At 39.9% G+C, this 17,607-nt stretch overlaps 2 protein-coding genes across 3 annotated transcripts; one reads left to right on the top strand and one right to left on the bottom strand.

Annotated features, from left to right (window-relative positions):
- Window positions 1-180: 180 nt before the first annotated feature.
- On the bottom strand, window positions 181-7,440 carry ankrd29 (ankyrin repeat domain 29). Of its 2 annotated transcripts, none has more exons than XM_084309128.1 (10): window positions 7,309-7,440; window positions 6,512-6,622; window positions 5,076-5,174; window positions 4,648-4,746; window positions 4,075-4,173; window positions 2,673-2,771; window positions 1,756-1,854; window positions 1,275-1,370; window positions 691-789; window positions 181-543 (listed from the first exon to the last, which is right to left on the bottom strand). In XM_084309128.1, exons 1-10 carry the CDS (start codon window positions 7,318-7,320, stop codon window positions 460-462), a joined length of 897 nt encoding a protein of 298 aa, XP_084165254.1. In that variant the 5' UTR covers window positions 7,321-7,440; the 3' UTR covers window positions 181-459. The 2 variants fall into 2 exon arrangements, with proteins under 2 accessions (XP_084165254.1, XP_084165255.1); XM_084309129.1 differs by having other exon boundaries at window positions 6,444-6,622; window positions 7,309-7,325.
- Window positions 7,441-7,978: 538 nt separating this feature from the next.
- Window positions 7,979-16,849, top strand: cts12 (cathepsin 12). Its single transcript, XM_084308987.1, has 8 exons — window positions 7,979-8,100; window positions 10,045-10,193; window positions 11,245-11,367; window positions 11,580-11,750; window positions 11,891-12,112; window positions 12,224-12,392; window positions 12,778-12,883; window positions 13,827-16,849. The coding sequence occupies exons 1-8, from the start codon at window positions 8,073-8,075 to the stop codon at window positions 13,924-13,926; spliced, it is 1,068 nt and encodes a 355-aa protein (XP_084165113.1). The 5' UTR covers window positions 7,979-8,072; the 3' UTR covers window positions 13,927-16,849.
- Window positions 16,850-17,607: the final 758 nt, after the last annotated feature.

Below are 17,607 nucleotides of genomic sequence, written 5' to 3'. Positions count from 1 at the left end.
TTACATGTAGAATCTCACTGGTAAGCCCTAATGCAGTGGTAAAACAAATGTAAAACAGTCATTTATTCATTAACAAATGTACACTTTATTACATTTATTAAAAAGGCAAATAAATCTTTGCAAAATATTTAGAAATATTACAACACTCAGGGTAAAATATTTAAATAAAAATACACTGCGTGACATATAGAACCACAAAACAACGGGAATTATTCGCGTGGCAAATTAACCCTTGGTACAAACAAAAACATTTTGGCTGCACATTGAACTAATCTCTTTGTTTAGTCCACGTTTTCATCCAGTTAAGTGTAGTTATGACCACTCCATTTCAGCTGCAATCAAAAGCAAGCACCATGTAAATCAGGTGGTTGAATATGTTTGAAATATTGTTATCGTTTTCTGCCCTCAGTGCATTTCTCCACAGTACAACCATGGCCTAAAGGCGGGCACCTGGGGTTATCATCTATCTCCATTTAAGATTGTTGGATGTAGAGCCCTTAGGATTCGATCACTCCTTGTAAGATCTGCAGGAAGTTCGTTGTTCTGAAAAAAGAAAAGAAAAAAGAAATATATATATATAAATAAATAAATAAATGCACCAAAAAGTTAGTTGATATGTAATTAAATGTCCTGATGTTTCTGCTAATGTACATGCTCATCGTTCTCCATCTTAAAATCAAAGTGACCTACCTGGTTGGGTAGCAGAGGGTCTGCATTGGCCCCGACCAAAAGTGAAACTGTTTTGTGACTCCCACCCATGACAGCAGCATGAAGAACTGTGGAGCCATTCTGGGGGTATATGTAGAGAGAGAGAGAAGTTGTAAATAAATAAATAATAACAATAAAAACGGTCCCTTATCCAGTATTAGAGTAGGCCTGCTATTCAAAAGAAGTCAATAGATTGATAGATTTTATTTTGACAATATATAAATAAACATGTGACAGAAGCACAGTCTGGAAATACTGCCAAGGATAGACACAAAAAATCTCAGAGCTTATTTCGATTGTGGTCCTTGTAGGGGGGTAGGGGAACGAAGTGTTCAGACATGCATCATACAGACATCGTAAAGACACATGACATCACAACACATCACATAGACATAACATAGACACATAAAATCATGTAAAAGTGGTGTGATATCATCATGTTAATCTATACCATTGCACAGGTAAGATGTGACATCACTTTAACCTATACAGTTGCACAGGTAAGACGTGACATTATCTCAACCTATACAGTTGCACAGGTAAGATGTGATTGTATCATCCTCTACCTTGAGAAGGCCAAGAGAGGGAGAGAATTTGAGGAGTTCCTCAATGACACTGTTGTGTCCTTTGAAAGCTGCCTTGAACAACGCTGTGGACCCATCCTTCAAGGGCGTAGCGCGTAGCGTGAGGAGAGGAAACATGGCACGACACAAGAATGATATTTCAGTAAAATATTCATCATCCCTGCCAGAACAGCACAAGGCAGTGAGACACTATACAAAAATATTTGTGTTGATTCCTTGTCTCTGCAATTGTAATGTAATTTGCACCTTTTGAAAGTTAGGGGCTAGGGATCTTACAATTGACCGGGTAAATAAAGACAGTGGCCTTTTGGTTTGATGTCATCAACTCTTTACAGTGAGGGAGAGATGAAGCCAATGCATTCTACTCGTTGCACAGTGTGACAAGGCTGAGAGAGCCCCTATCCCTATGCACTTGGTCCAGTGATGTAAGCCTCTGACAAAGGCGTCCTAGAGAATAGCGTACTTGTCTGTCAGCGTCCCGATCTGCGCCACGCAGGAGCAGGACTTTCACTACTTCACTGTGACCCATCTGGGCTGCCATCCACAGGGGGGCGGTGTCATCCTGCAGAGATGGGATGAGGAGGAGCAAAAGAGGAAAAAGAGAACATTAGCCAATCAAGTGAAGCGTCAGGGTGGCGAACACATCATGTTAAAGTAATAATCTCTAACATTTTCAAATAAATAAATGTCCAATTTGCCACTCTCTGTATTGTCAATCGATATAACACAATAGTGATTCTACCTATACTCAGTTTATGAATGCTTTTAAATTTGCTGTTCAAAACAGCACACAGGAACACAGGAAGGAGTGGTTTTAACATCGCCATCAGCAACAGCAGTTTGTTTGGAATGAATAGAAGATTAACTCAGTAGTTAGCATGCATTTTCAAGACGGAAAGCAAGTCAATACAAGCTTATCACAGATGTTGCCAAAACAAACAAAATTAGGATGATCACTTTAAAAGATATGAATGAAAGATTAGAGAGAGCGTGTGTGTGTGTTTCTTTGATTAAGGTCACCCGTTGCCATCTTTACACAGTGGACCTTCTAAAAAATACAGTACAGTATGGATAGGGATAAACTGCACCATGGTCATTCTCAGCACAGACGATGCAACCCTCCTTTTTGACTAATTCACTCTTCTCTAATTCACACAGACTTTGAAACAGTCAATTTCTCAGTACAAGTGATCTATATTCTATGCTATGATTATTATCAGATAATAACTTTTGTTAGCATTTAATAGGATATATAGTAAAGATGAAGAAAAATAAAGATAAAACATAGGCAGTAATAAACACAAGATATACTAAATTTAGTGTAAACAAAATGCCTGATCACTTATCATCAATATACAGATTTCTACACTAACAACTCACATCCCTTGATTGGTTAACTTTGGCTCCAGATGACAGCAGTTGACGTATCACAGTCACATGACCCTCCTGGGCTGCCAGGAATAGAGGTGTGGCACCATCCTGAAACATTATATAAGAGTGCATGGGTTGTTTGATAAATGGTATCATACAGAGAAGCACAGTTATGAACTCAGCTACCATATTACTGCATAGTAGTTGAAATACCGTTTACCCTGTGCCAAACAAAAAGTTATCTCAAAGGGAAAACGTTTTGACAAAACGAATGTGTCACTGTCTGATATTATAATTGATATTACCATTAACTGACTCAGGAAAAAACAAGGACAGTGTCATAGATGCAAGGCACAGACTAAACTGGTCTTCCCGTGAGCTGCCATGCCTGTGAGCTGCCACTAGGGGCAGAGTGGCTAACCATGAGTGAGTGAATGAGTGAGTTAGTGAAATTGTCAGTGTATAAGGTGCTTTGTGTCTAAAAACAAGGACACATGGTGTCATAGATGCAAAGCACATTGAACTGGTCTTACACAAAGTGCCATATCTGTGAGCCGCCACAAGGGGCGGAGTGGCAAACCATAAGTGAGTACGGTATGTTTAAACTGGACTTTGAAGAAGTCTTTATTCATTGTACACATTGGCAATGTCGTCATGCAGCGACACACACATGTGATGGGCAGCACACACAGGAACACAGGCAGAGCCCGGGGACCAATCCAAGTGCTCCTGTCCGTCTTCGTCAGGGACGCGACAGCGTTAGCGATCTGTTCTGCATGTCTTTCCATTGGGTTCATATTCTGGAGGGGAAACCCTTGCGAGCACAGGGGGAGAACATGCAAACTCCCCACAGAAAGGCCCAGGAGATACCCCACCTGGGTACCTGGCAATGCGGAAACCTGGTCCCCAAGCGGGAATCGAACCCTGGACCTTCTAGCTGTGAGGCGACAGTGTTAACCACTACACCACGTGAGTGAGTGAGTGAGTGAGTGAGTGAGTGAGTGAGTGAGTGAGTGAGTGAGTGAGTGAGTGAGTGAGTGAGTGAGTGAGTGAGTGAGTGAGTGAGTGAGTGAGTGAGTGAGTGAGTGAGTGAGTGAGTGAGTGAGTGACATTTGCCAGTCTATGAAGTGCTTTGCATCTAGGAAACATTAAACATTAGTCTGCATAGTCAAGCCATTTTTGTCTACTAGCAAATTGAGCTGCGTCCAAGGAGAGAGACCCTGGTCCTGCAAATATGCCTGAGTCAGTGGCCAGGTGTAACATGAGAGGTTGGATGTCAGCCCGAAGGACACCGTGTATAACTGTAACACCACGCTCATAGCTGCCCCGACAGACAGAATTATGAAAGACCATAGAAAGGTAAAGGCAGCAAGAAGAGATTAGTCTCTATGAGGATGAAGAGGGGTCTCACATCTAGCTGGTCGTGGACATTGGCTCCATGCTTCAAGAGCGTGTCGACCACCTTGGAGTGGCCGTACTGACAAGCAACAGTGAGAGCTGTGCCACCGTCCTGTCAAAACACACGTGAAAGAAAACACATACATTAGAAGCTGTATATATTCATTGTATCTATACTGAGTGCATTCACCGGCACGATATGAAACCTTCCTGTTACACTACACGCCACACTGTCACTTCAGTGTAAATAACACAGGGGAAATAATAATAATAATAATAATAATAATAATAATAATAATAATAATAATAATAATAATAATAATAATAATAATAATAATAATAATAATAATAAATATCCAGATTATTTTTAGACCGATCTCTAGGGTCGCCTACCCAGGACGTATATAATGTCTGGATATGAAACAGACCTACACCGGATTCTAGAGAGGTGTATTCACTTATTTTCGTAGTCTCCCCATAGTTTCCTCTGAGTCATAGTCTGAAGTGAGGAGACAGCAGTATTCTCATTCACCACCGTCCACCACTATTGAAATGTCACACGCCACCGCCACCTACAACAACATACCTTTGTCTGGAATTCTGTGGAGGCACCGAACTCGAAGAGGAGCTTCACTGTGTCATGGTGTCCCTGCTGGGAAGCCAAGAACAGGGCAGTAGAACCTGTCTGGAGGAGATCACAACATGTTTGGCAATTCCATCAAAACTCTTTGAAATAACTGGTTAATGTGGGATTATGGGGCCATTTGTATACAATAATTTGTATTTCTTTCCATTTTCTTTCTTTCTTTCATGGGCATTTCTTTGCATCTGAAACCCCAATTTCACATGTACTTTGTGCATTTGTGCATTTTCATCTCAAACCCCACCCTCGTATCTTGATCCTCCAATCACAACTGTTGCTTCCCAAAGTTTGTCAGCGGGAGGCAAGACAGTTGTGATTGGAGGATCAAGAAAAGAGGGCGGGTTCGAGACAGGTCCATTAATAAGCCATACCTCTCTCTGGTAGTTGATGTCTGCTCCCTGCATGATTAGCTCCCTGACACAATCATAGTGGCCACTGTCCGAGGCCACCATCAAGGCTGTGGTGCCATACTGGGAGGGGGGGGGGGGGGAAGAAAAGGTAAACAACAAACAAAAGTCCCTGCTAGATCCCTCTGGATCCTTGGTAGGGATGGGATGATGTGCTTATCTCACGACACCATTCAATACACAATATGGGCTTCATGATTTGATACAACCATGGTATGCAGAAGTGCAGAATCAGCATCAGAATATTTTATTGTCACATCACAGCACAGTTTGACAGCGCAAGTTATTTTGTCTTTTGCTCTCTCGACCTTGCAGCAGCAACAACAATAAAAACAACAACAAGATAGGATAAAATTAAGAAAATTGAATAAAAATTGAATAAAGATGAGTGAGATAGAATAAAAATAGAAATGGCATGGAATGGCAGCTGGGCACAACAATAGAGTAGCCATAAATTATAATCCAGTGGGCTATGATAGTCTATCATTATAATACAATAGTCACAGTATATTGTGTGTGCAAAAGATTATATATAATAATAATAATAATAATAATAATAATAATAATAATAATAATAATAATAATAATAATAATAATAATAATAATAATAATAATAATAAATAATAATAATAATAATAATAATAATAATAATAATAATAATAATAATGTAATACAGTGGTTACAGTGTGTAAGTACTGTGTGCAAAGTACAGTTTTCAAAGGAGTTGATGTTGTAATGTTACATCAAGCTAAATCTATTGCATACAGACTGGTGATTGCACACTCTGCTATACAAACTGTGTAATGGGCGATGGAGAGCTTGTAAAAGCGATAGGCAAGTCATCTAATTTGTGATTAATACTACAGCAGAATGAAATGTACATGTGTATTTCTGCCCACGATACGTATTGTCACGTTTTTGTACTGCAATATATTGATCCCTAGTCCTTGGTATATAATTACTTGTAAATTGTACAAAATGAGATGATGAGATGTTTTATTATTGATCCGATTTGAGTCCTTGGTTATAATTACTTGTAAATTGTACAAAATGAGATGATGAGATGATTTTATTATTGATCCGATTTTCCATGTTATTACATTATCGATGAAATAAAAATAAAATACCATGAAAATCAAATACTTTATAATAATGGGGAAAATACAATACGTACACACACATGTACGGAATTGTAGGCTACATGCACACACACACACACACACACACACACACACACACACACACACACACACACACACACACACACACACACACACACACACACACACACACAGGTTAAAAAAAAAGGTTGAAGCTCTCTTTCTCTCCTACCACAGGTGGGTTATGGTTAAAGCGTGCAGTTGAGCAGCCAGGACAATGTGCTCATGCAGTGTCCGTACACTGTCTCTGCAGTCTGCATCCACACGCCCGCTGTTGAGCAGCAGTTGAAGCAAGGCCAAGTTCCCCTTCCGAGCTGCCCAAAACACAGCATTAGCCAGGGGTGTTTCCTTCTGTAGTAGAAATACACACAACAAACACTGACCTGAGACCAGTATCACAGTACTAAGGACATTCACAGCAGGATAAACACAAACACAACAGCACAACCAGAACCTGACCCAGTAGTGTAATTTCAGAATTAAGGGTTTCAGTGCAGGTTCAGTTGGGTTTAGGTGATTAATGATGGCTCAGGGAAGATTATGTCTTAACAGGCCAATCAATCCATCCATCAATCCATCCATCAATCAATCACATTTGATCTGCATTATTACCTTCCTCTCTGTCTGTCTGCACTACATGCACGCACGCACACACTACTATTTCAAGTTAATGAATCTAGCCAGGCCACTGGCCTGTGGAATGAATTCCAGAAGCCATAAAAGATAGGATGCTTGACAGACAGACACGCATACACAAGAGAGCATGAGAGCGCACGGCGCACGACTGTCCAGTTAAGACTATAGCTATGGACTCATTGAAGGTCGGGTGACGGGTCATGTATTCAAGATTAGACCGATATCCGATCTGAGATTGAAATATAGACCCACCTTGTTGTCATAGCAAACCCAAAAGATGATGGGAAGTAGTCTGCACTTTCAGATGTAACAGTATGGCCTACAGAAGGAATGATCTTTTTTTCTTATCCATAATAAGCTTGCTTGCCGAGTGTGCAGGAAAAAGTAATCCAGTGATTTACCTTGAACGACATCCTGCAGACCTCATTCGTGACTCATGTTTCTTCTTCTGGCGTAGTCATTCATTAAAAACGGAGGTAATGTAGGGCTTGGGCCACACTCAAATGATGATCGCCACTCGCCTATTTTGCCGCACAGTGTTTGGGTGTTGGCGCCGCCCGCTCGGCATAATAATAACACACTCAGCTGAGCGAGCTGTCTCTCTGCAGTGCTGCACAGGAATCGGCACGGTCGCTGTTCGGCGCTGTTGCACCGTTTTGGCCATGCTCCTCTATCAAGCGTTCAAATATTTTCTTCTTCTTCTGTGTTTTCTTTTACGAAGGGACCTCATAATGGTTGGAACATTGCCATGCCCCCCCCCCCCAACATTTAAAATACATATGTCACATTAGTCACATTATAGATTTTTTACAGTATGACAGAGTGCAAAAGCATCTCCTCAGAGAACCTGCTGAAAGCCTGGTCTAGATTTATGTGAATCCAGATGGGAAGTTGATGTCAGGTCACTGGTGTGTTGTCGTGCTACATTTTAAGCCTGCAATTAAAGTATTTGAGGAAAAAAACAGTTTTTATAGGCTTAGTGTAAATAAGCAGGGAGGAGCAAGGAAAACCTCTCATTTGGTTGACTAATGTCTCTCTCAGTGTTGGCATATAGCCGGTAAATTGGAGGTACACAAACATACTGTGAGAACATGCACTCCATGCAACGCTATAAAAGACAGGTTGATATCATGGCTGTATCACAGCACAGAGTTACTCTCCCAGCATGTGGACAAAACAGCATCTCCCCGAAGGTACGTTCATTCTTACTCTCTTTTCTTTTTCTTTTTTTTTATAAATCTGAAATTCAAATGCAATAGGCCTACAAATGTATTGGCTTAAAGGGGAATACCACACCATTTGTGGGAATATGTGTTCGATACATTTTTGTGGAGATGAACAAAAAAGCCAGAATCCAGAATATGTAAAATCTGGAGTTTTAGAGAATTAATTGTGAAAAGGGTAAAGGTGAGAGCATCCTGTTGGATTTTCGGAATCAGAACTGGTAGCACTATGCTGATTTGGGTTTAAAAACTCAAACATACAAAATGTTCATGTTCATTGTCTATGGAGCAGCTTTAGATTTAACATATTATATGACATCAGAGAGGCTCATATCATAGTTATCTGTTATATTGACTGCACTTTCCTAGATCAAAGGAAGACATGAAATATTTAGATTATGTGGTACTCTAATGGTACTTTAAAGCCTCGGTCCGGAATTGCTTTGATCCAAGTATGGGGTGTATTACCATGCATTCTTGAGTTAGATTTATAGATGGAAAATACTGTATGTACCCACTGTATTGATTGATTGATTGATTGAAAACTTTATTAACAGATTGCAGAATGGGTACAGTACAGTACAGCTCAATACATACAATTGTTAAGGGGATGCAGACCAATGGGGTCCCCCATTTTCAATTAATCATAAACAGTAAATGAGTGTCAGTAAAACTGTCTGTTTCACTTAAAACATTTACCAATGTCAACAAACCCAAAATGCACCAAATACGTATACAATTCCAAACTCAGATTGTATCTCTTGTTCAGTGGTACTCCTTGTACCAAGAGCTCAGTCAATCAACTAGAGAATAGAAATATGTCCTATTTTTTTTTGTGTTTTATTTTTTTATTATTTTTTAAACAAACATATAAACAAACATGACAACACACGATAAGATATACAAGCATTATTAACAGTGCACATCCAATGAAATCACCATATAGTTAAATGTCTTATACAGGATATACCACCAATGCCTGCTATCTAATACCCTACACACATACTCTAGCTCGTACCCCCCCCTCCCGGACCCCCCATTGGATAATGATCCATCCATTATCCCACGCTCCTAACCAGACACTACCATTATATGCTAGCTTTTATTATCTCCACCACTTCTAACCACATTTTCATTTTTGATTCATTGAGACCCAAAATTCTTGCTGTAGATATTTCTTGATAAATCACATCGAGATATGTAATAATCCAGACCTTTCGGCAATTTTTTTCCGGTTGGAACCATCGTGATGCTATCAGCTTTTTAGCCACTGTGATACCCGATAAAACCAATCTCTTTAGCTGTGGATGTACTGCATTCTCAAAAACATCATTCAGCAGTAATACAGAGGGGTGTACAGGTATATTCAGAGTTAAGAGATTTGATAATTGCTGGGTCACCTCTTTCCAGAATATTTTAACTGGTGGGCACTGGGCAGTCCCAGTACATGTGCATAAATGTCCCCTTGTCCCCATTTGTACATAAGGAGCATTTGGAGTCTTGTTTAAGACCCATTTTTTTCCAGTCTTATAGGAGTCAAGTATGTCCTGTGAATATAGTTAAGATTTATTTGTTGATGGTCTGGGTTCCTTGATGTAAATCGAACATTTGCCCAGGCTTCTTGCCAATCAAAATCGCTTTCCAGGTCTGGTATATCCCTCCTCCAGACGGAGTCTAGGTGGAGGGTTTCATACGAGGACGTTAGTAATTGATGATAAAAATCTGAAACAAAACCTCTCGATGTCTCTCTTTCATAGAAGAATTTGTGGTATCTGTGGTGTTCAATTGGTATCTTTATATATATGTCCTATTTTGTATTTTTTGGTGGTGGGGCCACCTATTTGTTTACATTCAGATTACAGATTGGGGCTGTAAATTGTTTGAAAATGTAAAACATGCTGTTCATCCTTCCAGGCCAATGGACTGGCAACACAGTGAGGGCAGCGCTCCTCTATTTCCTCCTGTGTGGACCACTGCACGTGTCGTCTGCAGACTCAGACGAGATGGTGATGTCTGACTGGCAGATATGGAAGCACTCCCATAGTGTGTCCCATGACGAAAAGGTTAGTCGTCACTCTACAATACAAGCACCAATAGGCATGTGAGGCATCCATGTGTGATTATATGTTTTTCTTCACTGGAGGCACACACATTTAGAATTACAACCACATTGTATTTTGATTCTGCAGAATGAAATTGTATTTTATTTGATACATTATGACTATCTATTACAATCTTTAATATATATACTGTATATATCTTTTCTTTTTTTTCATAGACTTTAATGACAGAAATCTATTTCTAATCTAATATATTTCCGAGAAGTTTTAATATCTTTCTGCTCATTCTATGCCTGTCTATAATTACGGTATGCCAATTTTATGCTCATTTTATGCCTATGTCTATTTTGTGTCTACATCACTGCTGTGAAGCACTTTCGGCTACAATTCCTGTATGAAATGTGCCTTACAAATAAAGTGTATTAGTTATTATTATTATTATTATTATTATTATTATTATTATTATTATTATTATTATTATTATTATTATTATTATTATTATTATTATTATTATTATTATTATTATTATTATTATTATTATTATTATTATTATTATTATTATTTATTATTTATTATTTATTAATTATTATTATTATTATTATTATTATTTATTATTATTATTATTATTATTATTATTATTATTATTATTATTATTATTATTATTATTATTATTATTATTATTATTATTATTATTATTATTCAACCAAGTACAATGAATGCAAAGGTATTTGTCTTGGTGACATCGGAGAGATGCAAGCAATGACTTACGTGCTTTTCACAGTACATAATGACACACACCCGGTACACATAGTACAAGACGACATCACAGAAAAGTGCAGGCCATGGATTAGATGGTTTCAGAAGAATACCGTTGCTAGGGAAACAGCTTGGGCCCCAGACTATTTCCTGTCAGCTACTATATCAACAAACACTACAAAAGGAAATACATTTGGGCCAAAATAGAATGTTTATGAAAAGGTCTCTAACAGTCAATACTACTGTATGTACACGAATGGTCTGTAACAGCTGTGGTCCGTTGTGTTCTTTAATGCAGCTGGAGGACAATGAGAGGCAAACCATTTGGGAAAACAACAACAGAGTGATCGAGGACAACAACTTAAGGTTTATGACAGGGACAAAGATGTTCACCATGGCCATGAATAAATATGGAGACTTGGTAATAATTACTTACTGTTTAATTAACATTAAACATGTTTTTATTATTTGTTTATGATTATTTTATGATTCCAAGTAATTTATCAGTTAGGTCTGGAGGTATATTTGCTCCAGTTGTACGCTGGTGAACGTTTCATTGTTTTTGACTGGCAACAGCGTAAGTGAATACATGCAACACAATAGATATATTGTGTATCTCTCCTCCCTGTGTAGACCAGACAAGAATATCAGACGCTGCAAGGGGCAATGATAAATGCCCACTTTGTGAAGAGAGGGAAGAATACTTCAGCTCGAAAGCTGCGTCATGCCGCTATTAGGTTGGGGGTTGGGCACGCAGAAGTGGACTACAGGGCGATGGGTTATGTCACCGAGGTCAAAGATCAGGTGAGACATTTCTAAATATCATTTGAAGTTGCATTTCAGGAAAACAAAGTATCATCATCAAGTACCTTCAAATGTGTGTTTCAATTTCTCTTCTGGATACCAGACATCCGCCAAAATGTGTTTTCATCTATTTCTTTTAGGGCTATTGCGGTTCCTGTTGGGCTTTTAGCACTACGGGAGCCATTGAGGCACAAATGTACAAGCAAACAGGCCAGCTAGTGTCTCTGAGCGAGCAAAACCTGATAGACTGTTCCAGATCTTATGGAACCTATGGCTGCAGTGGAGCCTGGATGGCCTATGCCTATGATTACGTGATCAAGAAAGGTCTGCAGTCTACAAGCTCCTACCCTTATACCTCAGTGGTAAGACCCTTCCGGAAGGCTCTGCCTCCATCAAGCTAACCACAATACATAAGGTCAGTGTCCATGTTCTGAATATGGCATTTAAGTACACCACCATCTTTCTGTCTACAGGACAACCAACCTTGTTTCTATGACAGCAGCCTGTCAGTTGCCCAGATCTCAGACTACAGGTTCATACCCAGGGGAGATGAGCAGGCGTTGGCTGATGCCGTGGCTACCGTCGGCCCAATCACAGTCTCTGTAGACGCAAATCATGCAAGCTTCCTGTTTTACAGCTCAGGTTTGTTTTCTAACATAAATGGTGAATGGACTGCATTTATATAGAGCTTTTAACCAAAGCGCTTTACAACTTATGCCTCACATTCACTCACACATTCACACACCGACGACGGGGGGGCGACCATGCAAGGTGCCAACCTGCTTATTGGGAGCAGTTAGGGGGTTAAGTGTCTTGCTCAAGGACACTTCGACATGCTGCCGGGAGGAGCTGGAATCAAACTGGGAACCTTCTGATTACCAGATGACCGCTCTACCTCCTGTAGCCACTGTCTCCCCAACATCACACATGCCTGTACAATTAACATATTAACCGTGGAGAAAATACATGTTGACTGTGAAAATAAAAAGTGGAAAAAGTGGTATTTTATTTTAAATCTGTTCAACAGGAATATTCGAAGAACCCAACTGTAACCCAAACAACCTCAGTCATGCAGTCTTACTGGTCGGCTACGGCTCTGAAGGAGGCCAAGACTACTGGATCATTAAGAACAGGTAGGTGTCTCACCAGCTTGGCTGGCCGTTCACACTAATACAATTGGCTGTATTAGAGGGTGGGAAAGCTGGCGGGTGGGTCCGGGTCGTTGTAAACAGCGACTCCTACAGTTCGGTCGGGGCGCCTGCTCAGCGCGGATAGGATCTAAGGGGGGTAGTGTGATCCTTCCACACGTTACACCCTCTCAGTGAGAGTCCGTGCTGCCAGGTGAAAAGAAGCGGTTGATTGGCTAGACGTGTGTCGGAGGAAGAACGTGATAGCCTCCACTCTCCCAGACCGACTGGGGGTAAGTGCGCAGCGACCAGGAAGGGGATTGGGAATTGGCATAACGACTAACATTGGGATGGGAGAAAATCGGGAAAAAAAAAAAAAAAAAAAAAAACAGGTAGGTGTCACAACAATCCTATCAATTGTTTATTATTGTTTATTAAAAAGGATCCCCATTAGCTGATGCCAATGGCACCAGCTAGTCTTCCTGGGGTCCAAAGTCCCACATATCAATATATACAGATGCAAATATACACACACACACACACACACACACACACACACACACACACACACACACACACACACACACACACACACACACACACACACATACATACATACATATATACACACACACTATACATACATACATACATACATACATACATACATACATATACATACATACATACAGTATACACACACACGCACACATACACATATTCAGTATATACACAATACAACAACCTAACTTATTACAATCATCCAAATTCTTTTTTACAGATGACATGGTTTAGTTCTCACAATAATAATAATAATACATTAAATTGATATAGAGCTTTATCAGTGTGCAAAGACGCAATAGTATCCTAGTTGTATATCACTTGTAGGAGGTGGTTCCTTTTTCATATTGATTTCTATGAATCTTCTCTTGTTTTTGTTTCTCTCTAGTTGGGGCACCAGTTGGGGCGAGGGTGGCTATATGCGAATGCTCCGGGATGGCAGCAACACCTGTGGCCTTGCGAGCTACGCATTGTACCCTATTCTATGAGTCAGATATATTTGAGGCAATACCTTCCATATCTTGAGTTTCTTTTATCAATTCCTATTGGGCGGTCAGAAAGGAATGCGATTACTTTCACATAGATCATGCATGTTAACTCTTTGACTGCCACGCTGTTTTTCCATCTTTACTCCCTGGAGCCAGCTTTTTTGACCATTTTCACGATGTTTGCAGACCCATCGTATATTCTATATTATAGCTATAGAGACAATAGTATGGCTAATTTGACAGGCACTATTTATACTCCAACAGGGAAAAAAACATTTATTTCTACATGCCTTCGTTCGTTTGCTATCCCATGCTAAAAATCATCCAGTTTAAAAATAATCCAGTCTCGGTTTTCTGGAAAGCGAGTTATGACGTGTTTTGTGCAGCATGCATATTTGCCTGATGCTTGCCTGAAACCTATATTGTTTCCAGGTCAAAGGTAAACACGACTATATGGAATGTTTCTTCTATTCACAAAGCCACCAAGGGGGGGGGGGGGTCGTTATACGACGCTGGGATAATTACAAAGGCATGTTTTAGGATGGGGTTCGGTTAAATAGACGTTACCTTTTGTCAGCAGGTCCACCAAAACCCTGTCCTCTCTTGTTCCAAGTGTCTTAGGTCAGAACAGGATCAATAAATATAATGTTAGTTGGCCCGTTAGCAACGCCAGGCTAACGTTACATCCAGGAACGTACATCCAAACAGCCTGTTTGAAAATACTAGAATCCAACATAGTCTGGTGAAAACGCACCTTATGTTATGGATGGATTGTTTGTCACCGATTGTCCTCTTCCTCTTCATAATAATCTCCAATAGTTCGCTCTAGGCGATCACCATTGCTGAACGTTAGTTTGCTGTAGTCTGGGGAGCTCTCAACTCGGCGACAAATAATGTTACCGCCTCGGCCGGTTTGACTATAGTATTTTTATGATTTACCAGAAGTGCTGAGTCCAATGTAGTCTGGTGAAAACGCACGTTATCATCCCTAAGTGTGATTGTTTTGTCCTATTCTAATAGTCTCCACAAGTCGCGATCGCCATAGCTCACTGCTGCTCGCTCTCTAGTGCTTTGAGTGCTAGACAGCACTCCCCACACTAAACTAGCCCAGTTCAAAAGGTAGGCGATACTGCCACCTGTCGGGATTCGATCGTCATTTCAATTCTAACTTAATCAGAGGTGCCAGGAAGGTCCTGTTACAGGAAGGACTGTTTAGAATAATAATAATAAAAAAAAAAGAAAAACTGAAGAAAAAAAACTAGATATCTCGTTTTTGGCGCTCAATGAGTTAAGAATGTCACAAGTATTCTTATTTGGTCTTCCATGCTGTATTTCCTCTTTTTCTGTTAGCAGTGAACTTGTGAATATTCTTTAGAAAATATATTTTTGTGAAGACCGTTTGCAATAGTCTGCAGCTATAGCACATAATTATGAAGGAGCTGAACCCTAGGCCTGAGTAAAGGTAGGCTAACTACATATTGATTTGGCCTATTGTGACAAAATCCTGACAGAAAATGAAAATTGGCACTTTGTGAGACATTATTTATAGAGTAGTAGGGTATTAATTTCCCTTGGATCTTGGAAAACCAGGTAGTCTGTCTATAGTAATTTAGCTCTAAACTGAATTTAAGTATTAACTAAGTATATCTTTAAAATTTGAAGGCCATGGTAAAAGGCATACATCTGTAAAAATTTGCTTTATCCTAAAACCTAGTAGACACCCGATGACACTGATGACTTATTGACAAATAATTACTGTCTGATGACAATTACCGGTAGTGTAAGTAAAATTACACTTTGCCTTGTTCCCTGGCTCAAAACCCCCTATCATGTACTATAAAGACTGTATGTCCCTAGATATATCTATAAAAAAAATATGGATGTAATTGCATGTATTTGCCACAGACATAGTCCAGTTTGCTTGATCAAGAACTACAATCCCCACCAAAACATTATTGCATGACCTCACACACTGTTAGCAACATTTATCAAGTAATACAAATGTAATATATTAGCAGTGTTTCCCACAGGATTTTCAGAGACTATGGGGGGTGAACCTCCAACCCTCTAGGGGGGTCCGGGGGCATGCCCCCCCCGCATTTTTGTTTGTTTGTACATTTTAAAGTGAAATGCATCAATCTGGTGCACTTTGAGAGCAAAATAAAGAGGCTAGATCTATGATGAACTTTGTGCTCAAAACACAAAATCGACTAAACTAGTGCTTCCCAATCCTCTCCTCGAAGCACCCCAGCCTTCAATGTATTTGTTAAATTCCACCACCAGCACACCTGATTCAACTTAACTAGCCCTTTATTAGTTGAATCAAGGTGTGCTGGTGGTGGAATTGAACAAATACATGGAACGGCTGGGGTGTCTCGAGGAGAGGTTTGGGAACCACTGGACTAGAGCATACATTTGAGCCATCAAAGAAATGAAGCAAAGGTGGTTACCTGTGTTGAACTGGTTTATTTTTTAGAAAAAATATAGTGGATTACTATTTACGACTACTACCACTGCCAATACTACTGATACATCCCTATTGGCAAACTTTATAGATGTAATAAAAAAAAATGTTGGTTCATTATACAACTGTGGCGGGACTAATTAGACCGCCACAGTCTAGGTAATTAATGGGAAACCCTGATCTTAGTGAACACTGACCTTTCAAAGCATTTTGGTGTCATAGGTACTTATTGAGCTCAGAACACTTTTGTAGTTGTTGTTGATGTTGTTGTTGTTTATAACTATGTAGACGATGATAGGCGGCTACGTGGCGTAGTGGGCAAGGCGCTCGCCACGAATGACGGAGACGCTGGGCTTGCCTGTTCGAGCCCAGCGCTCCACATTGCTTTCAGTTTAGCTGGTCGTTCATACTAATACACATTGGCCGTATTAGGGGGTGGGAAACTGATGGGTGGGGATCGGGCGTTGTGGACAGCGACTCCTACAGGTCGGTTGGTGCGCCTGCGCAGTAGAATCAGGAAGTGTCGGGGGCAGCGTGAGCCTCCCACGCGTTACTCCTCGCCACTGAGAGATCGAGCTGCGCAGGTGAAAAGATGCGACTGCTGTTACCTCAAGTACCGGAGGGGACTTGTGCTATGTATGACTTAGTCCACATTGCAGCCTGCTTGTGGGAGGCAAGAAACAGCGTTCGTGACAGGGGAGGGTTGAATTGGATGATACGAAATTGGGATGGGAGAAAATATATATAGAAAATGGGAGAAAAAGTGGATAAAAAACAAAACTATGTAGACGATGATGATGAGAATGATGCCTTAGCTTTTGGGGATAAAGTTCTTTACTTTTAAGAGTATATAATTTTTTTCTGTAATTTCTCCTTTAAATTGATAGACAATTACCATAATCGACAGAAGATGTATTCATTTAAAGTATTCATATTAATCAAATTAAATAACTGCTACTGTAGAGTCAACCACATTTGCCTAATGTAAAATGTAAGGCATTTTAGACCACTTCTTGAAAAGCTTGACACAAAGCACAGAAAAAAGATTATATACCAGTTATTTGACACTGGCTGATTGGCCAAATGTAGACTCTGAACATAGCAATCCCTCCTTCCTAAAGCATCGGTTTACTTCTCTTACATTCTGTTGCAGAGTGAAACAAAATGAACTCATAGCCTCTCAACATAGTTTGTCACGACTACATCTGTCAGCAAAT

This window comes from Notolepis coatsorum (assembly GCF_963971535.1).
Source record: "Notolepis coatsorum genome assembly, chromosome: 2".
NCBI classification, from domain to species: domain Eukaryota; kingdom Metazoa; phylum Chordata; class Actinopteri; order Aulopiformes; family Paralepididae; genus Notolepis; species Notolepis coatsorum.
This window is presented reverse-complemented; position numbering and strand designations above follow the sequence as displayed.

Bases quoted from the DNA above. Each gene is read 5' to 3' on its own strand.
- cts12 (XM_084308987.1), top strand. From the start codon at position 8,073: ATGTGGACAAAACAGCATCTCCCCGAAG. The intron at 8,101-10,044 runs GTACGTTCATTC...TCATCCTTCCAG, and splicing joins AAAACAGCATCTCCCCGAAG to GCCAATGGACTGGCAACACA. The intron at 12,113-12,223 runs GTAAGACCCTTC...TTCTGTCTACAG, and splicing joins CCTACCCTTATACCTCAGTG to GACAACCAACCTTGTTTCTA.
- ankrd29 (XM_084309128.1), bottom strand. The intron at 5,175-6,511 runs GTACGGACACTG...CCCCCCTCCCAG, and splicing joins ATGCAGACTGCAGAGACAGT to TATGGCACCACAGCCTTGAT. The intron at 2,772-4,074 runs GTGAGACCCCTC...ATAATGTTTCAG, and splicing joins ATGTCCACGACCAGCTAGAT to GATGGTGCCACACCTCTATT.